Below are 27,041 nucleotides of genomic sequence, written 5' to 3' on the forward strand. Positions count from 1 at the left end.
AGGGGAAGGAGAATAAATAACCTAATAAAGTGTTGTCTGGGGAGGAGGGGGAGGAGAATAAATAACCTAATAAAGTGTTGTCTGGGGAGGAGGAGGGGAGGAGAATAAATAACCTAATAAAGTGTTGTCTGGGGAGGAGGAGGAGGAGAATAAATAACCTAATAAAGTGTTGTCTGGGGAGGAGGAGAATAAATAACCTAATAAAGTGTTGTCTGGGGAGGAGAATAAATAACCTTATAAAGTGTTGTCTGAGGAGGAGAATAAATAACCTAATAAAGTGTTGTCTGGGGAGGAGGAGGAGGAGAATAAATAACCTAATAAAGTGTTGTCTGGGGAGGAGGGGAGGAGAATAAATAACCTAATAAAGTGTTGTCTGGGGAGGAGGAGGGGAGGAGAATAAATAACCTAATAAAGTGTTGTCTGGGGAGGAGGAGGGGAGGAGAATAAATAACCTAATAAAGTGTTGTCTGGGGAGGAGAATAAATAACCTTATAAAGTGTTGTCTGGGGAGGAGGGGGAGGAGAATAAATAACCTAATAAAGTGTTGTCTGGGGAGGAGGGGAGGAGAATAAATAACCTAATAAAGTGTTGTCTGGGGAGGAGGAGGGGAGGAGAATAAATAACCTAATAAAGTGTTGTCTGGGGAGGAGGGGGAGGAGAATAAATAACCTAATAAAGTGTTGACTGGGGAGGAGGGGAGGAGAATAAATAACCTAATAAAGTGTTGTCTGGGGAGGAGAATAAATAACCTAATAAAGTGTTGTCTGGGGAGGAGGGGGAGGAGAATAAATAACCTAATAAAGTGTTGTCTGGGGAGGAGGGGAGGAGAATAAATAACCTAATAAAGTGTTGTCTGGGGGGAAGGAGGGGAAGGAGAATAAATAACCTAATAAAGTGTTGTCTGGGGAGGAGAATAAATAACCTTATAAAGTGTTGTCTGGGGAGGAGAATAAATAACCTAATAAAGTGTTGTCTGGGGAGGAGGGGAAGGAGAATAAATAACCTAATAAAGTGTTGTCTGGGGAGGAGGGGAGGAGAATAAATAACCTAATAAATTGTTGTCTGGGGAGGAGGGGAGGAGAATAAATAACCTAATAAAGTGTTGTCTGGGGAGGAGGGGAGGAGAATAAATAACCTAATAAAGTGTTGTCTGGGGAGGAGAATAAATAACCTTATAAAGTGTTGTCTGGGGAGGAGGGGAGGAGAATAAATAACCTAATAAATTGTTGTCTGGGGAGGAGGGGAGGAGAATAAATAACCTTATAAAGTGTTGTCTGGGGAGGAGGAGGGGAGGAGAATAAATAACCTTATAAAGTGTTGTCTGGGGAGGAGGAGAATAAATAACCTAATAAAGTGTTGTCTGGGGAGGAGAATAAATAACCTAATAAAGTGTTGTCTGGGGAGGAGAATAAATAACCTTATAAAGTGATGTCTGGGGAGGAGGAGGAGGAGGAGGAGGAGGAGAATAAATAACCTAATAAAGTGTTGTCTGGGGAGGAGGGGAGGAGAATAAATAACCTAATAAAGTGTTGTCTGGGGAGGAGGAGGAGTAGAATAAATAACCTAATAAAGTGTTGTCTGGGGAGGAGAATAAATAACCTAATAAAGTGTTGTCTGAGGAGGAGAATAAATAACCTAATAAAGTGCTGTCTGGGGTGTTTAGCGTTCGCCTTTTAAAGGAAATTCCTGTTTTGTTTAATAACTAAATGGGCGTTGAGTATCTTACCCGCTTATAACGCCGTTCGGGAAGCCTAAGTGCTCAGCAAAGGACTCCTGTGAGACAAGACAGATAGTGGAAAATCAGAATACAATAAAAAATCTATTTTCTTAGAGTTTATTTGTGATTAGTTGGCACATCTACATAGTTATCAGACAACAAATCCTAACTTCACTAAGTAAATATTGTAGATTTAATTGTGTGAATTAAAACAGACACAAATGAAACATCTGCATGCAGTCTGGGACCAATTAAAATGTTGCCGAACTCTTCTAGTCGACGACTCATTAAAGGTTTTACTGCAGAGACAGTAAAACAAGAGGATGATGGTGGGCTGTGGCTGGGTGTCACATCTCAGACAGGCCTGGGGTGGCTAGTCTTACCCTGCCAGACTGACCTCTACCCTGCCAGACTAGTCTTACCCTGCCAGACTGACCTGGGGTGGCTAGTCTTACCCTGCCAGACTGACCTGGGGTGGCTAGTCTTACCCTGCCAGACAGGCCTTGGGTGGCTAGTCTTACCCTGCCAGACAGACTGACCTGGGGTGGCTAGTCCCTCCAGGCTAGTCTTACCCTGCCAGACTGACATGGGGTGGCTAGTCTTACCCTGCCAGACAGGCCTTGGGTGGCTAGTCTTACCCTGCCAGACTGACCTGGGGTGGCTAGTCCCTCCAGGCTAGTCTTACCCTGCCAGACAGGTCTTGGGTGGCTAGTCTTACCCTGCCAGACAGGCCTGGGGTGGCTAGTCTTACCCTGCCAGACAGGCCTTGGGTGGCTAGTCTTACCCTGCCAGACTGACATCTACCCTCCAGGCAAGTCTTACCCTGCCAGACAGACGTCTACACTCCAGGCAAGCCTTACCCTGCCAGACTGACCTCTACCCTCCAGGCTAGTCTTACCCTGCCAGACTGACCTCTACCCTCCAGGCAGGTCTTACCCTGCCAGACAGACCTCTACCCTCCAGGCTAGTCTTACCCTGCCAGACTGACCTCTACCCTCCAGACAAGTCTTACTCTGCCAGACTGACCTCTACCCTCCAGGCAAGTCTTACCCTGCCAGACAGACGTCTACCCTCCAGGCAGGTCTTACCCTGCCAGACAGGCCTGGGGTGGCTAGTCTTACCCTGCCAGACAGACCTCTACCCTCCAGGCAAGTCTTACCCTGCCAGACTGAGCTCTACCCTCCAGGCAAGTCTTACCCTGCCAGACAGACCTCTACCCTCCAGGCTAGTCTTACCCTGCCAGACAGACCTCTACCCTCCAGGCTAGTCTTACCCTGCCAGACAAGTCTTACCCTGCCAGACAGACCTCTACCCTCCAGGCAAGTCTTACCCTGCCAGACTGACCTCTACCCTCCAGGCAAGTCTTACCCTGCCAGACAGGCCTGGGGTGGCTAGTCTTACCCTGCCAGACAGACCTCTACCCTCCAGGCTAGTCTTACCCTGCCAGACTGACCTCTACCCTCCAGGCTAGTCTTACCCTGCCAGACTGACCTCTACCCTCCAGGCAGGTCTTACCCTGCCAGACAGGCCTGGGGTGGCTAGTCTTACCCTGCCAGACAGACCTCTACCATCCAGGCAAGTCTTACCCTGCCAGACAGGCCTGGGGTGGCTAGTCTTACCCTGCCAGACTGACCTCTACCCTCCAGGCTAGTCTTACCCTGCCAGAGTGACCTCTTCCCTCCAGGCTAATCTTACCCTGCCAGACAGGCCTGGGGTGGCTAGTCTTACCCTGCCAGACAGACCTCTACCCTCCAGGCTAGTCTTACCCTGCCAGACTGACCTCTACCCTCCAGGCTAGTCTTACCCTGTCAGACTGACCTCTTCCCTCCAGGCTAGTCTTACCCTGCCAGACAGGCCTGGGGTGGCTAGTCTTACCCTGCCAGAGAGACCTCTACCCTCCAGGCTAGTCTTACCCTGCCAGACTGACCTCTACCCTCCAGGCAAGTCTTACCCTGCCAGACAGACGTCTACACTCCAGGCAAGCCTTACCCTGCCAGACTGACCTCTTCCCTCCAGGCAAGTCTTACCCTGCCAGACAGGCCTGGGGTGGCTAGTCTTACCCTGCCAGACAGACCTCTACACTCCAGGCAAGCCTTACCCTGCCAGACTGATCTCTACCCTCCAGGCAAGTCTTACCCTGCCAGACTGACCTCTACCCTCCAGGCTAGTCTTACCCTGCCAGACTGACCTCTACCCTCCAGGCAAGTCTTAACCTGCCAGACTGACCTCTTCCCTCCAGGCTAGTCTTACCCTGCCAGACAGGCCTTGGGTGGCTAGTCTTACCCTGCCAGACTGACATCTACCCTCCAGGCAAGTCTTACCCTGCCAGACAGACGTCTACACTCCAGGCAAGCCTTACCCTGCCAGACTGACCTCTACCCTCCAGACAAGTCTTACCCTGCCAGACTGACCTCTACCCTCCAGGCTAGTCTTACCATGCCAGACAGACCTCTACCCTCCAGGCTAGTCTTACCCTGCCAGACTGACCTCTACCCTCCAGACAAGTCTTACCCTGCCAGACTGACCTCTACCCTCCAGGCAAGTCTTACCCTGCCAGACAGACGTCTACCCTCCAGGCAGGTCTTACCCTGCCAGACAGGCCTGGGGTGGCTAGTCTTACCCTGCCAGACAGACCTCTACCCTCCAGGCAAGTCTTACCCTGCCAGACTGACCTCTACCCTCCAGGCAAGTCTTACCCTGCCAGACAGACCTCTACCCTCCAGGCTAGTCTTACCCTGCCAGACAAGTCTTACCCTGCCAGACAGACCTCTACCCTCCAGGCAAGTCTTACCCTGCCAGACTGACCTCTACCCTCCAGGCAAGTCTTACCCTGCCAGACAGGCCTGGGGTGGCTAGTCTTACCCTGCCAGACTGACCTCTACCCTCCAGGCTAGTCTTACCCTGCCAGACTGACCTCTTCCCTCCAGGCTAATCTTACCCTGCCAGACAGGCCTGGGGTGGCTAGTCTTACCCTGCCAGACAGACCTCTACCCTCCAGGCAAGTCTTACCCTGCCAGACTGACCTCTACCCTCCAGGCAAGTCTTACCCTGCCAGACAGACCTCTACCCTCCAGGCTAGTCTTACCCTGCCAGACAAGTCTTACCCTGCCAGACAGACCTCTACCCTCCAGGCAAGTCTTACCCTGCCAGACTGACCTCTACCCTCCAGGCAAGTCTTACCCTGCCAGACAGGCCTGGGGTGGCTAGTCTTACCCTGCCAGACTGACCTCTACCCTCCAGGCTAGTCTTACCCTGCCAGACTGACCTCTTCCCTCCAGGCTAATCTTACCCTGCCAGACAGGCCTGGGGTGGCTAGTCTTACCCTGCCAGACAGACCTCTACCCTCCAGGCTAGTCTTACCCTGCCAGACTGACCTCTACCCTCCAGGCTAGTCTTACCCTGTCAGACTGACCTCTTCCCTCCAGGCTAGTCTTACCCTGCCAGACAGGCCTGGGGTGGCTAGTCTTACCCTGCCAGAGAGACCTCTACCCTCCAGGCTAGTCTTACCCTGCCAGACTGACCTCTACCCTCCAGGCAAGTCTTACCCTGCCAGACAGACGTCTACACTCCAGGCAAGCCTTACCCTGCCAGACTGACCTCTTCCCTCCAGGCAAGTCTTACCCTGCCAGACAGGCCTGGGGTGGCTAGTCTTACCCTGCCAGACAGACCTCTACACTCCAGGCAAGCCTTACCCTGCCAGACTGATCTCTACCCTCCAGGCAAGTCTTACCCTGCCAGACTGACCTCTACCCTCCAGGCTAGTCTTACCCTGCCAGACTGACCTCTACCCTCCAGGCAAGTCTTAACCTGCCAGACTGACCTCTTCCCTCCAGGCTAGTCTTACCCTGCCAGACAGGCCTTGGGTGGCTAGTCTTACCCTGCCAGACTGACATCTACCCTCCAGGCAAGTCTTACCCTGCCAGACAGACGTCTACACTCCAGGCAAGCCTTACCCTGCCAGACTGACCTCTACCCTCCAGACAAGTCTTACCCTGCCAGACTGACCTCTACCCTCCAGGCTAGTCTTACCATGCCAGACAGACCTCTACCCTCCAGGCTAGTCTTACCCTGCCAGACTGACCTCTACCCTCCAGACAAGTCTTACCCTGCCAGACTGACCTCTACCCTCCAGGCAAGTCTTACCCTGCCAGACAGACGTCTACCCTCCAGGCAGGTCTTACCCTGCCAGACAGGCCTGGGGTGGCTAGTCTTACCCTGCCAGACAGACCTCTACCCTCCAGGCAAGTCTTACCCTGCCAGACTGACCTCTACCCTCCAGGCAAGTCTTACCCTGCCAGACAGACCTCTACCCTCCAGGCTAGTCTTACCCTGCCAGACAGGCCTGGGGTGGCTAGTCTTACCCTGCCAGACAGGCCTGGGGTGGCTAGTCTTACCCTGCCAGACAGACCTCTACCCTCCAGGCAAGTCTTACCCTGCCAGACAGACCTCTACCCTCAAAGCAAGTCTTACCCTGCCAGATTGACCTCTACCCTCCAGGCAGGTCTTACCCTGCCAGACAGGCCTGGGGTGGCAAGTCTTACCCTGCCAGACAGGCCTGGGGTGGCTAGTCTTACCCTGCCAGACAGACCTCTACCCTCCAGGCTAGTCTTACCCTGCCAGACTGACCTCTACCCTCCAGGCAGGTCTTACCCTGCCAGACAGGCCTGGGGTGGCTAGTCTTACCCTGCCAGACAGACCTCTACCCTCCAGGCAAGTCTTACCCTGCCAGACAGGCCTGGGGTGGCTAGTCTTACCCTGCCAGACTGACCTCTACCCTCCAGGCTAGTCTTACCCTGCCAGACTGACCTCTTCCCTCCAGGCTAGTCTTACCCTGCCAGACAGGCCTGGGGTGGCTAGTCTTACCCTGCCAGACAGACCTCTACCCTCCAGGCTAGTCTTACCCTGCCAGACTGATCTCTACCCTCCAGGCTAGTCTTACCCTGTCAGACTGACCTCTTCCCTCCAGGCTAGTCTTACCCTGCCAGACAGGCCTGGGGTGGCTAGTCTTACCCTGCCAGACAGACCTCTACCCTCCAGGCTAGTCTTACCCTGCCAGACTGACCTCTACCCTCCAGGCAAGTCTTACCCTGCCAGACAGACGTCTACACTCCAGGCAAGCCTTACCCTGCCAGACTGACCTCTTCCCTCCAGGCAAGTCTTACCCTGCCAGACAGGCCTGGGGTGGCTAGTCTTACCCTGCCAGACAGACCTCTACACTCCAGGCAAGCCTTACCCTGCCAGACTGATCTCTACCCTCCAGGCAAGTCTTACCCTGCCAGACTGACCTCTACCCTCCAGGCTAGTCTTACCCTGCCAGACTGACCTCTACCCTCCAGGCAAGTCTTACCCTGCCAGACTGACCTCTTCCCTCCAGGCTAGTCTTACCCTGCCAGACAGGCCTGGGGTGGCTAATCTTACCCTGCCAGACAGGCCTGGGGTGGCTAGTCTTACCCTGCCAGACAGACCTCTACCCTCCAGGCTAGTCTTACCCTGCCAGACAGACCTCTACCCTCCAGGCAAGTCTTACCCTGCCAGACAGACCTCTACCCTCAAAGCAAGTCTTACCCTGCCAGATTGACCTCTACCCTCCAGACTAGTCTTACCCTGCCAGATTGACCTCTACCCTCCAGACTAGTCTTACCCTGCCAGACTGTGGGGTCAGGTTTATGCTGCAGAAAAAGCAGTAACACTGCTGAATCAACTTATATGTCTGTGTTGAAAGCCGTGTCTAAGCTTGACACTTACATGAAACTTCTGCTACTTCTCACTGTGTGTGGATTTCTCCTCAGTCTGGGCATAATCAGGCTACAGAAAGCACATACAGTGGGCAAAGTCATCAACACTCTGCCCACCAGCCTTAAAGAAACGTGTACTTTGAGACAGAGAGGCACCTTTTCATTATAACGTTGAGAGGAAATACATTTCTAGCGTGTGAGGAATATGTTTGATGGCCTCATAAGCTAGCTAATATTTAGAAAAAAAAAATTTTTTTTGTTTGGCTAGAGTTATGGTAACCTGTTTGCAATCCCTTTAGCTGTGTATGCTAGCATGCTGGCTAACTACATAGGTTAGCATGCTGGCTAACTACATAGGTTAGCATGCTGGCTAACTACATAGGTTAGCATGCTGGCTAACTACATAGGTTAGCTTGCTGGTTAGCTACAGTAGTTAGCTACCGCCATCAAGTTGTTGTTGTGTTATCATATTTTGCCTATTCCACAGTTTGCAGGATGCATACTGACAATACACAAACGGCAGTAACTGTGAAGTCTACACACAGCAGAAGACTGATTCGTTGGCAACTTGAATCAGGGGTGTTACGGCAGGTAAGCTAGCGTTCCTCAATGTGTTGGAACATCACTCAATGTATTGGAACATTGTAACATATCTCTACATTGGAACACGTAGGAGTGGTTCTAGATCTAACATACCTCAATGTGCTGAAACACGTAGGAGTGGTTCTAGATCTAACATACCTCAATGTGCTGGAACACGTAGGAGTGGTTCTAGATCTAACATACCTCAATGTGCTGGAACAAGTAGGAGTGGTTCAAGATCCAACATACCTCAATGTTTTGGAACACGTAGGAGTGGTTCTAGATCTAACATACCTCAATGTGCTGGAACACGTAGGAGTGGTTCTAGATCTAAAATACCTCAATGTGCTGGAACATGTAGGAGTGGTTCTAGATCTAATATACCTAAATGTGCTGGAACACGTAGGAGTGGTTCTAGATCTAACATACCTCAATGTGCTGGAACATATAGGAGTGGTTCTAGAAAATGTAATGTACCTCAATGTGTTGGAAAATGTAGTGTACCTCAATGTGTTGGAAAATGTCATGTACCTCAATGTGTTGGAAAATGTCATGTACCTCAATGTGTTGGAAAATGTCATGTAGCTCAATGTGTTGGAAAATGTCATGTACCTCAATGTGATGGAAAATGTCATGTACCTCAATGTGTTGGAAAATGTCATGTACCTCAATGTGTTGGAAAATGTCATGTACCTCAATGTGTTGGGAAATGTAGTGTACCTCAATGTGTTGGGAAATGTAGTGTACCTCAATGTGTTGGAAAATGTAATGTACCTCAATGTGTTGGGAAATGTAGTGTACCTCAATGTGTTGGAAAATGTAGTGTACCTTAATGTGTTGGAAAATGTAATGTACCTTAATGTGTTGTAAAATGTAATGCACCTCAATGTGTTGGAAAATGTCATGTACCTCAATGTGTTGGAAAATGTCATGTACCTCAATGTGTTGGAAAATGTCATGTACCTCAATGTGCTACAACATGTACACTACCGGTCAAAAGATTTAGAACACCTACTCATTCAAGGGCTTTTCTTTATTTTTACTATGTTCTACATTGTAGAATCGTGAAGACATCAAAACTATGAAACAAAACATGGAATCATGTAGTAACCAAAACAAAAATTCAGCAAATCAAAATACATTTAATACTTGAGATTATTCAAAATGTAGGGGTGGTTCTAGATCTAACATACATCAATTTGTTGGAACATGTAGGGGTGGTTCTAGAACTATTATACCTCAATGTGTGGAAACATGTAGGGGTGGTTCTAGAACTAACATACCTCAATGTGTGGAAACATGTAGGGGAGGTTCTAGAACTAACATACCTCAATGTGTGGAAACATGTAGGGGTGGTTCTAGAACTATTGTACCTCAATGTGTGGAAACATGTAGGGGTGGTTCTAGAACTATTGTACCTCAATGTGTGGAAACATGTAGGGGAGGTTCTAGAACTAATGTACCTCAATGTGTGGAAACATGTAGGGGTGGTTCTAGATCTAACATACATCAATTTGTTGGAACATGTAGGGGTGGTTCTAGAACTATTATACCTCAATGTGTGGAAACATGTAGGGGTGGTTCTAGAACTATTGTACCTCAATGTGTGGAAACATGTAGGGGAGGTTCTAGAACTAATGTACCTCAATGTGTGGAAACATGTAGGGGTGGTTCTAGAACTATTGTACTTCAATGTGTGGAAACATGTAGGGGAGGTTGTAGAACTAATGTACCTCAATGTGTGGAAACATTTAGGGGAGGTTCTAGAACTAACATACCTCAATGTGTGGAAACATGTAGGGGAGGTTCTAGAACTAACATACCTCAATGTGTGGAAACATGTGACGCACCTCAATGTGTGGGAACATGTAGGGGAGGTTCTAGAACTATTGTACCTCAATGTGTGGAAACATGTTGGGGAGGTTCTAGAACTAATGTACCTCAATGTGTGGAAACATGTAGGGGAGGTTCTAGAACTAATGTACCTCAATGTGTGGAAACATGTAGGGGAGGTTCTAGAACTAATGTACCTCAATGTGTGGAAACATGTAGGGGTGGTTCTAGAACTAACATACCTCAATGTGTGGAAACATGTAGGGGAGGTTCTAGAACTAATGTACCTCAATGTGTGGAAACATGTAACGTACCTCAATGTGTGGGAACATGTAACGTACCTCGATGTGTGGGAACATGTAACGTACCTCGATGTGTGGGAACATGTAACGTACCTCAACGTGTGGGAACATGTAACATACCTCAACGTGTGGGAACATGTAACGTACCTCAACGTGTGGGAACATGTAACGTACCTCAACGTGTGGGAACATGTAACGTACCTCAACGTGTGGGAACATGTAACGTACCTCAATGTGTGGGAACATGTAACGTACCTCAATGTGTGGGAACATGTAACGTACCTCAATGTGTGGGAACATGTAACGTACCTCAATGTGTGGGAACATGTAACGTACCTCAATGTGTGGGAACATGTTACATACCTCAATGTGTGGGAACATGTAACGTACCTCAATGTGTGGGAACATGTAACGTACCTCAATGTGTGGGAACATGTAACGTACCTCAATGTGTGGGAACATGTAACGTACCTCAATGTGTGGGAACATGTTACATACCTCAATGTGTGGGAACATGTAACGTACCTCAATGTGTGGGAACATGTAACGTACCTCAATGTGTGGGAACATGTAACGTACCTCAATGTGTGGGAACATGTAACGTACCTCAATGTGTGGGAACATGTAACGTACCTCAATGTGTGGGAACATGTAACGTACCTCAATGTGTGGGAACATGTAACGTACCTCCATGTGTGGGAACATGTAACGTACTTCAACGTGTGTGAACATGTAACGTACCTCAATGTGTGGGAACATGTAACGTACCTCAACGTGTGGGAACATGTAACGTACCTCAACGTGTGGGAACATGTAACGTACCTCAACGTGTGGGAACATGTAACGTACCTCAATGTGTGGGAACATGTAACGTACCTCAATGTGTGGGAACATGTAACGTACCTCAATGTGTGGAAACATGTAACGTACCTCAATGTGTGGGAACATGTAACGTACCTCAATGTGTGGGAACATGTAACGTACCTCAATGTGTGGGAACATGTAACGTACCTCAATGTGTGGGAACATGTAACGTACCTCAATGTGTGGGAACATGTTACGTACCTCAATGTGTGGGAACATGTAACGTACCTCAATGTGTGGGAACATGTAACGTACCTCAATGTGTGGTAACATGTAACGTACCTCAATGTGTGGGAACATGTAACGTACCTCAATGTGTGGGAACATGTAACGTACCTCAATGTGTGGGAACATGTAACGTACCTCAATGTGTGGGAACATGTAACGTACCTCCATGTGTGGGAACATGTAACGTACTTCAACGTGTGTGAACATGTAACGTACCTCAATGTGTGGGAACATGTAACGTACCTCAATGTGTGGGAACATGTAACGTACCTCAATGTGTGGGAACATGTAACGTACCTCAATGTGTGGGAACATGTAACGTACCTCAATGTGTGGGAACATGTAACGTACCTCAATGTGTGGGAACATGTAACGTACCTCAATGTGTGGGAACATGTAACGTACCTCAATGTGTGGGAACATGTAGGGGTGGTTGCAGATCTTCTTCAGCTGCATGATGGTGTTCATCAGGGTCTTCGCTCCTCCTTTACCCTGAGGACCACAATAACAATGACACATATCTGAGCTGCTTGATCAGGGCCAATATTTAGAAAGAGAACTGTCACAAAATGAGTTAACAGGATCTCTGCTTCCTACCTTCTTGTCTTTCTCTGATCCATCGGTGAGGAGGATTCCTCTGCACTGCATGTGGCGGTACAGAACCCTCTGGATGGCCGACATGTCACACTTGATGACATACTCCACCTACAACACCAAGTATCTGTGGTCTGTATACATCAAGTTTCATTCAGTACCAAGAATCTGTGGTTTACATACTGTAAAGTTTCATTCAGTACCAAGTATCTGTGGTTTACATAATGTAAAATTTCATTCAGTACCAAGAATCTGTGGTTTACATACTGTAAAGTTTCATTCAGTACCAAGAATCTGTGGTTTACATACTGTAAAGTTTCATTCAGTACCAAGTATCTGTGGTTTACATACTGTAAAGTTTCATTCAGTACCAAGAATCTGTGGTTTACATACTGTAAAGTTTCATTCAGTACCAAGAATCTGTGGTTTACATACTGTAAAGTTTCATTCAGTACCAAGTATCTGTGGTTTACATACTGTAAAGTTTCATTCAGTACCAAGAATCTGTGGTTTACATACTGTAAAGTTTCATTCAGTACCAAGAATCTGTGGTTTACATACTGTAAAGTTTCATTCAGTACCAAGTATCTGTGGTTTACATACCGTAAAGTTTCATTCAGTACAAAGAATCTGTGATTTACATACTGTAAAGTTTCATTCAGTACCAAGTATCTGTGGTTTACATACCGTAAAGTTTCATTCAGTACCAAGAATCTGTGGTTTACATACCGTAAAGTTTCATTCAGTACCAAGAATCTGTGGTTTACATACTGTAAAGTTTCATTCAGTACCAAGAATCTGTGGTTTACATACCGTAAAGTTTCATTCAGTACCAAGAATCTGTGGTTTACATACTGTAAAGTTTCATTCAGTACCAAGTATCTGTGGTTTACATACTGTAAAGTTTCATTCAGTACCAAGTATCTGTGGTTAAATTACTGTAAAGTCTCTATAGTATAAGCCCTCTCACCTTCTCTGGAAGCTGGGACTCCACCTCCTTCTTGAGTCGTCTGAGCAGGAAGGGGCGGAGCACCTTGTGGAGACGGCGGATAATCAGGATTGTCTCTTCCTCATTCAAGTCCACCTGGGGATCAATCAGGGTCCTCCATTAACTTCATCTACTAACAAGCTAGTTTCTAGTGTAGTTACTCTAGGGTGAGGTTTATGAACTGTTACGTATGGTCATAGACAAAGTCACTATGGTTACAACAGACCCGTCTGACTGAATATGGCCCAACGTGCTGATTTGTTGTCACCATCTCTCATCTCCAAAGCTTTTCACCAATTTCAAATGCATTTATTTAATTATTTCCGTTTCACAGCAGATGTTCCTTCCTGAAAATGTAAGGGATAAACGACCTGCCTTTCACAGTGGCGCATAATACATATTATTATCTATAGAGTTATTCACATGATGATCACTATTCACATATTATTATCTAGGATATAACCCTTACCCTATCTGGCTAGGATATAACCCTTACCCTATCTGGCTAGGATATAACCCTTACCCTATCTGGCTAGGATATAACCCTAACCCTATCTGGCTAGGATATAACCCTTACCCTATCTGGCTAGGATATAACCCTTACCCTATCTGGCTAGGATATAACCCTTACCCTATCTGGCTAGGATATAACCCTTACCCTATCTGGCTAGGATATAACCCTTACCCTATCTGACTAGGATATAACCCTTACCCTATCTGGCTAGGATATAACCCTTACCCTATCTGGCTAGGATATAACCCTTACCCTATCTGGCTAGGATATTACCCTTACCCTATCTGGCTAGGATATAACCCTTACCCTATCTGGCTAGGATATAACCCTTACCCTATCTGGCTAGGATATAACCCTTACCCTATCTGGCTAGGATATAACCCTTACCCTATCTGGCTAGGATATAAACCTTACCCTATCTGGCTAGGATATAACCCTTACCCTATCTGGCTAGGATATAACCCTTACCCTATCTGGCTAGGATATAACCCTTACCCTATCTGGCTAGGATATAACCCTTACCCTATCTGGCTAGGATATAAACCTAACCCTATCTGGCTAGGATATAACCCTTACCCTATCTGGCTAGGACATAACCCTTACCCTATCTGGCTAGGATATAACCCTTACCCTATCTGGCTAGGATATAACCCTAACCCTATCTGGCTAGGATATTACCCTAACCCTATCTGGCTAGGATATAACCCTTACCCTATCTGGCTAGGATATAACCCTTACCCTATCTGGCAAGGATATAACCCGTACCCTATCTGGCTAGGATATAACTCTTACCCTATCTGGCTAGGACATAACCCTAACCCTATCTGGCTAGGATATAACCCTTACCCTATCTGGCTAGGATATAACCCTTACCCTATCTGGCTAGGATATAACCCTTACCCTATCTGGCTAGGATATAACCCTTACCCTATCTGGCTAGGATATAACCCTTACCCTATCTGGCTAGGATATAACCCTTACCCTATCTGGCTAGGATATAACCCTTACCCTATCTGGCTAGGATATAACCCTAACCCTATCTGGCTAGGATATAACCCTTACCCTATCTGGCTAGGATATAACCCTTACCCTATCTGGCTAGGATATAACCCTAACCCTATCTGGCTAGGATATAACCCTTACCCTATCTGCCTAGGATGTAACCCTATCTGCCTAGGATGTAACCCTATCTGCCTAGGATATAACCCTATCTGGCTAGGATATAACCCTTACCCTATCTGGCTAGGATATAACCCTAACCCTATCTGGCTAGGATATAACCCTTACCCTATCTGGCTAGGATATAACCCTTACCCTATCTGGCTAGGATGTAACCCTATCTGCCTAGGATATAACCCTAACCCTATCTGGCTAGGATATAAACCTTACCCTATCTGGCTAGGATATTACCCTTACCCTATCTGGCTAGGATATAACCCTATCTGGCTAGGATATAACCCTTACCCTATCTGGCTAGGATATAACCCTTACCCTATCTGGCTAGGATATAACCCTTACCCTATCTGGCTAGGATATAACCCTAACCCTATCTGGCTAGGATATTACCCTTACCCTATCTGGCTAGGATATAACCCTTACCCTATCTGGCTAGGATATAACCCTTACCCTATCTGGCTAGGATATAACCCTTACCCTATCTGGCTAGGATATAACCCTAACCCTATCTGGCTAGGATATTACCCTTACCCTATCTGGCTAGGATATAACCCTTACCCTATCTGGCTAGGATATAACCCTTACCCTATCTGGCTAGGATATAACCCTAACCCTATCTGGCTAGGATATAACCCTTACCCTATCTGGCTAGGATATAACCCTTACCCTATCTGGCTAGGATATAACCCTAACCCTATCTGGCTAGGATATAACCCTTACCCTATCTGGCTAGGATATAACCCTAACCCTATCTGGCTAGGATATAACCCTAACCCTATCTGGCTAGGATATAACCCTAACTGGCTAGGATATAACCCTTACCCTATCTGGCTAGGATATAACCCTAACCCTATCTGGCTAGGATATAACCCTAACCCTACCTGGCTAGGATATAACCCTTACCCTATCTGGCTAGGATATAACCCTTACCCTATCTGGCTAGGATATAACCCTTACCCTATCTGGCTAGGATATAACCCTAACCCTATCTGGCTAGGATATAACCCTTACCCTATCTGGCTAGGATATAACCCTTACCCTATCTGGCTAGGATATAACCCTAACCCTATCTGGCTAGGATATAACCCTAACCCTATCTGGCTAGGATATAACCCTAACTGGCTAGGATATAACCCTTACCCTATCTGGCTAGGATATAACCCTTACCCTATCTGGCTAGGATATAACCCTAACTGGCTAGGATATAACCCTTATCCTATCTGGCTAGGATATAACCCTTACCCTATCTGGCTAGGATATTACCCTTACCCTATCTGGCTAGGATATAACCCTTACCCTATCTGGCTAGGATATAACCCTATCTGGCTAGGATATAACCCTTACCCTATCTGGCTAGGATATAACCCTTACCCTATCTGGCTAGGATATAACCCTTACCCTATCTGGCTAGGATATAACCCTTACCCTATCTGGCTAGGATATAACCCTTACCCTATCTGGCTAGGATATAACCCTTACCCTATCTGGCTAGGATATAACCCTTACCCTATCTGGCTAGGATATAACCCTAACCCTATCTGGCTAGGATATAACCCTTACCCTATCTGGCTAGGATATAACCCTAACCCTATCTGGCTAGGATATTACCCTTACCCTATCTGGCTAGGATATAACCCTTACCCTATCTGGCTAGGATATAACCCTTACCCTATCTGGCTAGGATATAACCCTTACCCTATCTGGCTAGGATATAACCCTTACCCTATCTGGCTAGGATATAACCCTTACCCTATCTGGCTAGGATATAACCCTATCCCTATCTGGCTAGGATATAACCCTTACCCTATCTGGCTAGGATATAACCCTAACCCTATCTGGCTAGGATATAACCCTAACCCTATCTGGCTAGGATATAACCCTTACCCTATCTGGCTAGAATATAACCCTATCCCTATCTGGCTAGGATATAACCCTTACCCTATCTGGCTAGGATATAACCCTTACCCTATCTGGCTAGGATATAACCCTTACCCTATCTGGCTAGGATATAACCCTTACCCTATCTGGCTAGGATATAACCCTTACCCTATCTGGCTAGGATATAACCCTTACCCTATCTGGCTAGGATATAACCCTTACCCTATCTGGCTAGGATATAACCCTAACCCTATCTGGCTAGGATATAACCCTTACCCTATCTGGCTAGGATATAACCCTTACCCTATCTGGCTAGGATATAACCCTTACCCTAACTGGCTAGGATATAACCCTTACCCTATCTGGCTAGGATATAACCCTTACCCTATCTGGCTAGGATATAACCCTTACCCTATCTGGCTAGGATATAACCCTATCTGGCTAGGATATAACCCTATCTGGCTAGGATATAACCCTATCTGGCTAGGATATAACCCTATCTGGCTAGGATATAACCCTTACCCTATCTGGCTAGGATATAACCCTTACCCTATCTGGCTAGGATATAACCCTTACCCTATCTGGCTAGGATATAACCCTTACCCTATCTGGCTAGGATATTACCCTTACCCTATCTGGCTAGGATATAACCCTATCTGGCTAGGATATAACCCTATCTGGCTAGGATATAACCCTATCTGGCTAGGATATAACCCTTACCCTATCTGGCTAGGATATAACCCTTACCCTATCTGGCTAGGATATAACCCTTACCCTATCTGGCTAGGATATAACCCTTACCCTATCTGGCTAGGATATAACCCTTACCCTATCTGGCTAGGATATAACCCTTACCCTATCTGGCTAGGATATAACCCTTACCCTATCTGGCTAGGACATAACCCTAACCCTATCTGGCTAGGATATAACCCTTACCCTATCTGGCTAGGATATAACCCTTACCCTATCTGGCTAGGATATAACCCTTACCCTATCTGGCTAGGATATAACCCTTACCCTATCTGGCTAGGATATAACCCTTACCCTATCTGGCTAGGATATAACCCTTACCCTATCTGGCTAGGATATAACCCTTACCCTATCTGGCTAGGATATAACCCTAACCCTATCTGGCTAGGATATAACCCTTACCCTATCTGGCTAGGATATAACCCTTACCCTATCTGGCTAGGATATAACCCTAACCCTATCTGGCTAGGATATAACCCTTACCCTATCTGGCTAGGATATAACCCTTACCCTATCTGCCTAGGATGTAACCCTATCTGCCTAGGATATAACCCTATCTGGCTAGGATATAACCCTTACCCTATCTGGCTAGGATATAACCCTTACCCTATCTGGCTAGGATATAACCCTAACCCTATCTGGCTAGGATATAACCCTTACCCTATCTGGCTAGGATATAACCCTTACCCTATCTGGCTAGGATGTAACCCTATCTGCCTAGGATATAACCCTAACCCTATCTGGCTAGGATATAAACCTTACCCTATCTGGCTAGGATATTACCCTTACCCTATCTGGCTAGGATATAACCCTATCTGGCTAGGATATAACCCTTACCCTATCTGGCTAGGATATAACCCTTACCCTATCTGGCTAGGATATAACCCTAACCCTATCTGGCTAGGATATAACCCTTACCCTATCTGGCTAGGATATAACCCTTACCCTATCTGGCTAGGATATAACCCTTACCCTATCTGGCTAGGATATAACCCTAACCCTATCTGGCTAGGATATTACCCTTACCCTATCTGGCTAGGATATAACCCTTACCCTATCTGGCTAGGATATAACCCTTACCCTATCTGGCTAGGATATAACCCTAACCCTATCTGGCTAGGATATAACCCTTACCCTATCTGGCTAGGATATAACCCTAACCCTATCTGGCTAGGATATAACCCTAACCCTATCTGGCTAGGATATAACCCTAACCCTATCTGGCTAGGATATAACCCTAACTGGCTAGGATATAACCCTTACCCTATCTGGCTAGGATATAACCCTTACCCTATCTGGCTAGGATATTACCCTTACCCTATCTGGCTAGGATATAACCCTTACCCTATCTGGCTAGGATATAACCCTATCTGGCTAGGATATAACCCTTACCCTATCTGGCTAGGATATAACCCTTACCCTATCTGGCTAGGATATAACCCTTACCCTATCTGGCTAGGATATAACCCTTACCCTATCTGGCTAGGATATAACCCTAACCCTATCTGGCTAGGATATAACCCTTACCCTATCTGGCTAGGATATAACCCTTACCCTATCTGGCTAGGATATAACCCTTACCCTATCTGGCTAGGATATAACCCTTACCCTATCTGGCTAGGATATAACCCTTACCCTATCTGGCTAGGATATAACCCTAACCCTATCTGGCTAGGATATAACCCTTACCCTATCTGGCTAGGATATAACCCTAACCCTATCTGGCTAGGATATAACCCTTACCCTATCTGGCTAGGATATAACCCTATCTGGCTAGGATATAACCCTTACCCTATCTGGCTAGGATATAACCCTATCCCTATCTGGCTAGGATATAACCCTATCCCTATCTGGCTAGGATATAACCCTTACCCTATCTGGCTAGGATATAACCCTTACCCTATCTGGCTAGGATATAACCCTTACCCTATCTGGCTAGGATATAACCCTTACCCTATCTGGCTAGGATATAACCCTTACCCTATCTGGCTAGGATATAACCCTTACCCTATCTGGCTAGGATATAACCCTAACCCTATCTGGCTAGGATATAACCCTTACCCTATCTGGCTAGGATATAACCCTTACCCTATCTGGCTAGGATATAACCCTTACCCTATCTGGCTAGGATATAACCCTTACCCTATCTGGCTAGGATATAACCCTTACCCTATCTGGCTAGGATATAACCCTTACCCTATCTGGCTAGGATATAACCCTTACCCTATCTGGCTAGGATATAACCCTAACCCTATCTGGCTAGGATATAACCCTTACCCTATCTGGCTAGGATATAACCCTATCTGGCTAGGATATAACCCTTACCCTATCTGGCTAGGATATAACCCTTACCCTATCTGGCTAGGATATAACCCTTACCCTATCTGGCTAGGATATAACCCTTACCCTATCTGGCTAGGATATAACCCTTACCCTATCTGGCTAGGATATAACCCTTACCCTATCTGGCTAGGATATAACCCTTACCCTATCTGGCTAGGATATAACCCTTACCCTATCTGGCTAGGATATAACCCTTACCCTATCTGGCTAGGATATAACCCTTACCCTATCTGGCTAGGATATAACCCTTACCCTATCTGGCTAGGATATAACCCTAACCCTATCTGGCTAGGATATAACCCTTACCCTATCTGGCTAGGATATAACCCTTACCCTATCTGGCTAGGATATAACCCTATCTGGCTAGGATATAACCCTTACCCTATCTGGCTAGGATATAACCCTATCTGGCTAGGATATAACCCTTACCCTATCTGGCTAGGATATAACCCTTACCCTATCTGGCTAGGATATAACCCTTACCCTATCTGGCTAGGATATAACCCTTACCCTATCTGGCTAGGATATTACCCTTACCCTATCTGGCTAGGATATAACCCTTACCCTATCTGGCTAGGATATAACCCTATCTGGCTAGGATATAACCCTTACCCTATCTGGCTAGGATATAACCCTTACCCTATCTGGCTAGGATATAACCCTTACCCTATCTGGCTAGGATATAACCCTAACCCTATCTGGCTAGGATATAACCCTTACCCTATCTGGCTAGGATATAACCCTTACCCTATCTGGCTAGGATATAACCCTTACCCTATCTGGCTAGGATATAACCCTTACCCTATCTGGCTAGGATATAACCCTAACCCTATCTGGCTAGGATATAACCCTTACCCTATCTGGCTAGGATATAACCCTTACCCTGGGTTATATCTGTCTGGCTAGGATATTGATGCATTATTTGTATGTTTTGGACCGTGTTTGTCACCTAACTTGACCTTGTAAAGTAGATATGCATTTGACACTCACCCTCTCCCCGGTCATGGCAAAGGGGGCGTTGAACCACTGTTCGAAAGTGTTGCAGGACTTGAAGATGGTAGGCAGCAGGAAGTTGAGCAGGGCCCAGAGCTCCGGGAGCTTGTTCTGCAGAGGCGTGCCCGTCAGGAGGAGGCGTCGTGGGGCAACATAATGGGTGTTCAACACCTGGGTCAGCTTACAATGGTGGTTCTTCATACGGTGACCCTCATCAACAATCATGTACTTCCAACGGATCTGGGGAGTGGGGATGGTGTGTGTGTGTATAGGGGATAGAAGATAAAAGAAAGTGGGTTTAATTGCATCAATAGCTTTGGGCTAAGCACCTGACCCTAGTAGAGTCACATGTAGAGGGTTAGGGAGGAGGAGGAGGAGGACCTGACCCTGCTGTAGAGTCACATGTAGAGGGTTAGGGAGGAGGAGGAGGAGGACCTGACCCTGCTGTAGAGTCACATGTAGAGGGTTAGGGAGGAGGAGGAGGAGGACCTGACCCTGCTGTAGAGTCACATGTAGAGGGTTAGGGAGGAGGAGGAGGAGGACCTGACCCTGCTGTAGAGTCACATGTAGAGGGTTAGGGAGGAGGAGGAGGAGGAGGAGGACCTGACCCTGCTGTAGAGTCACATGTAGAGGGTTAGGGAGGAGGAGGAGGAGGACCTGACCCTGCTGTAGAGTCACATGTAGAGGGTTAGGGAGGAGGAGGAGGAGGACCTGACCCTGCTGTAGAGTCACTAGTAGAGGGTTAGGGAGGAGGAGGAGGAGGAGGAGGAGGAGGACCTGACCCTGCTGTAGAGTCACATGTAGAGGGTTAGGGAGGAGGAGGAGGAGGACCTGACCCTGCTGTAGAGTCACTAGTAGAGGGTTAGGGAGGAGGAGGAGGAGGACCTGACCCTGCTGTAGAGTCACTAGTAGAGGGTTAGGGAGGAGGAGGAGGAGGAGGAGGACCTGACCCTGCTGTAGAGTCACTAGTAGAGGGTTAGGGAGGAGGAGGAGGAGGACCTGACCCTAGTAGAGTCACATGTAAAGGGTTAGGGAGGAGGAGGAGGAGGACCTGACCCTGCTGTAGAGTCACATGTAGAGGGTTAGGGAAGAGGAGGAGGAGGAGGAGGACCTGACCCTGCTGTAGAGTCACATGTAGAGGGTTAGGGAGGAGGAGGAGGAGGACCTGACCCTGCTGTAGAGTCACATGTAGAGAATTAGGGAGGAGGAGGAGGAGGACCTGACCCTGCTGTAGAGTCACATGTAAAGGGTTAGGGAGGAGGAGGAGGAGGACCTGACCCTGCTGTAGAGTCACATGTAAAGGGTTAGGGAGGAGGAGGAGGAGGAGGAGGAGGACCTGACCCTGCTGTAGAGTCACATGTAGAGGGTTAGGGAGGAGGAGGAGGAGGACCTGACCCTGCTGTAGAGTCACATGTAAAGGGTTAGGGAGGAGGAGGAGGAGGACCTGACCCTGCTGTAGAGTCACATGTAGAGGGTTAGGGAGGAGGAGGACCTGACCCTGCTGTAGAGTCACATGTAAAGGGTTAGGGAGGAGGAGGAGGAGGACCTGACCCTGCTGTAGAGTCACATGTAGAGGGTTAGGGAGGAGGAGGAGGAGGACCTGACCCTGCTGTAGAGTCACATGTAGAGGGTTAGGGAGGAGGAGGAGGAGGAGGACCTGACCCTGCTGTAGAGTCACATGTAGAGGGTTAGGGAGGAGGAGGAGGAGGAGGACCTGACCCTAGTAGAGTCACATGTAGAGGGTTAGGGAGGAGGAGGAGGAGGAGGAGGAGGAGGACCTGACCCTGCTGTAGAGTCACATGTAGAGGGTTAGGGAGGAGGAGGAGGAGGACCTGACCCTGCTGTAGAGTCACATGTAGAGGGTTAGGGAGGAGGAGGAGGAGGACCTGACCCTGCTGTAGAGTCACTAGTAGAGGGTTAGGGAGGAGGAGGAGGAGCACCTGACCCTGCTGTAGAGTCACATGTAGAGGGTTAGGGAGGAGGAGGAGGAGGACCTGACCCTGCTGTAGAGTCACATGTAGAGGGTTAGGGAGGAGGAGGAGGAGGACCTGACCCTGCTGTAGAGTCACATGTAGAGGGTTAGGGAGGAGGAGGAGGAGGACCTGACCCTAGTAGAGTCACATGTAGAGGGTTAGGGAGGAGGAGGAGGAGGACCTGACCCTAGTAGAGTCACATGTAGAGGGTTAGGGAGGAGGAGGAGGAGGACCTGACCCTGCTGTAGAGTCACATGTAGAGGGTTAGGGAGGAGGAGGAGGAGGACCGGACCCTAGTAGAGTCACATGTAGAGGATTAGGGAGGAGGAGGAGGAGGAGCTGACCCTGCTGTAGAGTCACTAGTAGAGGGTTAGGGAGGAGGAGGAGGAGGACCTGACCCTGCTGTAGAGTCACTAGTAGAGGGTTAGGGAGGAGGAGGAGGAGGAGCTGACCCTGCTGTAGAGTCACATGTAGAGGGTTAGGGAGGAGGAGGAGGAGGACCTGACCCTGCTGTAGAGTCACATGTAGAGGGTTAGGGAGGAGGAGGAGGAGGACCTGACCCTGCTGTAGAGTCACATGTAGAGGGTTAGGGAGGAGGAGGAGGAGGACCTGACCCTGCTGTAGAGTCACATGTAGAGGGTTAGGGAGGAGGAGGAGGAGGACCTGACCCTGCTGTAGAGTCACATGTAGAGGGTTAGGGAGGAGGAGGAGGAGGACCTGACCCTGCTGTAGAGTCACTAGTAGAGGATTAGGGAGCAGGAGGAGGAGGACCTGACCCTGCTGTAGAGTCACATGTAGAGGGTTAGGGAGGAGGAGGAGGAGGAGGACCTGACCCTGCTGTAGAGTCACATGTAGAGGGTTAGGGAGGAGGAGGAGGAGGACCTGACCCTGCTGTAGAGTCACATGTAGAGGGTTAGGGAGGAGGAGGAGGAGGACCTGACCCTAGTAGAGTCACATGTAGAGGATTAGGGAGGAGGAGGAGGAGGACCTGACCCTGCTGTAGAGTCACATGTAGAGGGTTAGGGAGGAGGAGGAGGAGGACCTGACCCTAGTAGAGTCACATGTAGAGGATTAGGGAGGAGGAGGAGGAGGACCTGACCCTGCTGTAGAGTCACATGTAGAGGGTTAGGGAGGAGGAGGAGGAGGACCTGACCCTGCTGTAGAGTCACTAGTAGAGGGTTAGGGAGGAGGAGGAGGAGGAGGAGGAGGAGGACCTGACCCTGCTGTAGAGTCACATGTAGAGGGTTAGGGAGGAGGAGGAGGAGGACCTGACCCTGCTGTAGAGTCACTAGTAGAGGGTTAGGGAGGAGGAGGAGGAGGACCTGACCCTGCTGTAGAGTCACTAGTAGAGGGTTAGGGAGGAGGAGGAGGAGGAGGAGGACCTGACCCTGCTGTAGAGTCACTAGTAGAGGGTTAGGGAGGAGGAGGAGGAGGACCTGACCCTAGTAGAGTCACATGTAAAGGGTTAGGGAGGAGGAGGAGGAGGACCTGACCCTGCTGTAGAGTCACATGTAGAGGGTTAGGGAAGAGGAGGAGGAGGAGGAGGACCTGACCCTGCTGTAGAGTCACATGTAGAGGGTTAGGGAGGAGGAGGAGGAGGACCTGACCCTGCTGTAGAGTCACATGTAGAGAATTAGGGAGGAGGAGGAGGAGGACCTGACCCTGCTGTAGAGTCACATGTAAAGGGTTAGGGAGGAGGAGGAGGAGGACCTGACCCTGCTGTAGAGTCACATGTAAAGGGTTAGGGAGGAGGAGGAGGAGGAGGAGGAGGACCTGACCCTGCTGTAGAGTCACATGTAGAGGGTTAGGGAGGAGGAGGAGGAGGACCTGACCCTGCTGTAGAGTCACATGTAAAGGGTTAGGGAGGAGGAGGAGGAGGACCTGACCCTGCTGTAGAGTCACATGTAGAGGGTTAGGGAGGAGGAGGACCTGACCCTGCTGTAGAGTCACATGTAAAGGGTTAGGGAGGAGGAGGAGGAGGACCTGACCCTGCTGTAGAGTCACATGTAGAGGGTTAGGGAGGAGGAGGAGGAGGACCTGACCCTGCTGTAGAGTCACATGTAGAGGGTTAGGGAGGAGGAGGAGGAGGAGGACCTGACCCTGCTGTAGAGTCACATGTAGAGGGTTAGGGAGGAGGAGGAGGAGGAGGACCTGACCCTAGTAGAGTCACATGTAGAGGGTTAGGGAGGAGGAGGAGGAGGAGGAGGAGGAGGACCTGACCCTGCTGTAGAGTCACATGTAGAGGGTTAGGGAGGAGGAGGAGGAGGACCTGACCCTGCTGTAGAGTCACATGTAGAGGGTTAGGGAGGAGGAGGAGGAGGACCTGACCCTGCTGTAGAGTCACTAGTAGAGGGTTAGGGAGGAGGAGGAGGAGCACCTGACCCTGCTGTAGAGTCACATGTAGAGGGTTAGGGAGGAGGAGGAGGAGGACCTGACCCTGCTGTAGAGTCACATGTAGAGGGTTAGGGAGGAGGAGGAGGAGGACCTGACCCTGCTGTAGAGTCACATGTAGAGGGTTAGGGAGGAGGAGGAGGAGGACCTGACCCTGCTGTAGAGTCACTAGTAGAGGGTTAGGGAGGAGGAGGAGGAGGACCTGACCCTAGTAGAGTCACATGTAGAGGGTTAGGGAGGAGGAGGAGGAGGACCTGACCCTAGTAGAGTCACATGTAGAGGGTTAGGGAGGAGGAGGAGGAGGACCTGACCCTGCTGTAGAGTCACATGTAGAGGGTTAGGGAGGAGGAGGAGGAGGACCGGACCCTAGTAGAGTCACATGTAGAGGATTAGGGAGGAGGAGGAGGAGGAGCTGACCCTGCTGTAGAGTCACTAGTAGAGGGTTAGGGAGGAGGAGGAGGAGGACCTGACCCTGCTGTAGAGTCACTAGTAGAGGGTTAGGGAGGAGGAGGAGGAGGAGCTGACCCTGCTGTAGAGTCACATGTAGAGGGTTAGGGAGGAGGAGGAGGAGGACCTGACCCTGCTGTAGAGTCACATGTAGAGGGTTAGGGAGGAGGAGGAGGAGGACCTGACCCTGCTGTAGAGTCACATGTAGAGGGTTAGGGAGGAGGAGGAGGAGGACCTGACCCTGCTGTAGAGTCACATGTAGAGGGTTAGGGAGGAGGAGGAGGAGGACCTGACCCTGCTGTAGAGTCACATGTAGAGGGTTAGGGAGGAGGAGGAGGAGGACCTGACCTTGCTGTAGAGTCACTAGTAGAGGATTAGGGAGCAGGAGGAGGAGGACCTGACCCTGCTGTAGAGTCACATGTAGAGGGTTAGGGAGGAGGAGGAGGAGGAGGACCTGACCCTGCTGTAGAGTCACATGTAGAGGGTTAGGGAGGAGGAGGAGGAGGACCTGACCCTGCTGTAGAGTCACATGTAGAGGGTTAGGGAGGAGGAGGAGGAGGACCTGACCCTAGTAGAGTCACATGTAGAGGATTAGGGAGGAGGAGGAGGAGGACCTGACCCTGCTGTAGAGTCACATGTAGAGGGTTAGGGAGGAGGAGGAGGAGGACCTGACCCTAGTAGAGTCACATGTAGAGGATTAGGGAGGAGGAGGAGGAGGACCTGACCCTGCTGTAGAGTCACATGTAGAGGGTTAGGGAGGAGGAGGACCTGTCCCTGCTGTAGAGTCACATGTAGAGGGTTAGGGAGGAGGAGGAGGAGGACCTGACCCTGCTGTAGAGTCACTAGTAGAGGGTTAGGGAGGAGGAGGAGGACCTGACCCTGCTGTAGAGTCACATGTAAAGGGTTAGGGAGGAGGAGTAGGAGGACCTGACCCTGCTGTAGAGTCACATGTAGAGGGTTAGGGAGGAGGAGGAGGAGGACCTGACCCTGCTGTAGAGTCACATGTAGAGGGTTAGGGAGGAGGAGGAGGAGGAGGACCTGACCCTGCTGTAGAGTCACATGTAGAGGGTTAGGGAGGAGGAGGAGGAGGACCTGACCCTGCTGTAGTGTCACTAGTAGAGGGTTAGGGAGGAGGAGGAGGAGGACCTGACCCTGCTGTAGAGTCACATGTAGAGGGTTAGGGAGGAGGAGGAGGAGGACCTGACCCTGCTGTAGAGTCACTAGTAGAGGGTTAGGGAGGAGGAGGAGGAGGACCTGACCCTGCTGTAGAGTCACTAGTAGAGGGTTAGGGAGGAGGAGGAGGACCTGACCCTGCTGTAGAGTCACTAGTAGAGGGTTAGGGAGGAGGAGGAGGAGGACCTGACCCTGCTGTAGAGTCACTAGTAGAGGGTTAGGGAGGAGGAGGAGGAGGAGGACCTGACCCTGCTGTAGAGTCACTAGTAGAGGGTTAGGGAAGAGGAGGAGGAGGACCTGACCCTGCTGTAGAGTCACTAGTAGAGGGTTAGGGAGGAGGAGGAGGAGGACCTGACCCTGCTGTAGAGTCACTAGTAGAGGGTTAGGGAGGAGGAGGAGGAGGACCTGACCCTGCTGTAGAGTCACATGTAGAGGGTTAGGGAGGAGGAGGAGGAGGACCTGACCCTAGTAGAGTCACTAGTAGAGGGTTAGGGAGGAGGAGGAGGAGGACCTGACCCTGCTGTAGAGTCACTAGTAGAGGGTTAGGGAGGAGGAGGAGG

General features: G+C 49.0%; 1 protein-coding gene across 4 annotated transcripts in view; it reads right to left on the bottom strand.

Moving 5' to 3' along the window:
• Window positions 1-1,700: 1,700 nt before the first annotated feature.
• The window catches only part of LOC129826802 (probable global transcription activator SNF2L2), a 165,193-nt gene continuing 139,852 nt past the window's right edge, over window positions 1,701-27,041 (bottom strand). For all 4 annotated transcript variants that reach the window (XM_055887885.1, XM_055887886.1, XM_055887881.1 and 1 more), the window contains 5 exons: window positions 20,495-20,737; window positions 12,826-12,939; window positions 11,859-11,966; window positions 11,667-11,753; window positions 1,701-1,773 (listed from right to left, as the gene is read on the bottom strand). In XM_055887885.1, coding sequence (XP_055743860.1) covers window positions 1,723-1,773; window positions 11,667-11,753; window positions 11,859-11,966; window positions 12,826-12,939; window positions 20,495-20,737 — 603 coding nt within the window. In that variant the 3' untranslated portion in view covers window positions 1,701-1,722. The remainder of the gene's footprint in view (window positions 1,774-11,666; window positions 11,754-11,858; window positions 11,967-12,825; window positions 12,940-20,494; window positions 20,738-27,041) is intronic.

This window comes from Salvelinus fontinalis, chromosome 28 (genome assembly GCF_029448725.1).
Source record: "Salvelinus fontinalis isolate EN_2023a chromosome 28, ASM2944872v1, whole genome shotgun sequence".
NCBI lineage: Eukaryota > Metazoa > Chordata > Actinopteri > Salmoniformes > Salmonidae > Salvelinus > Salvelinus fontinalis.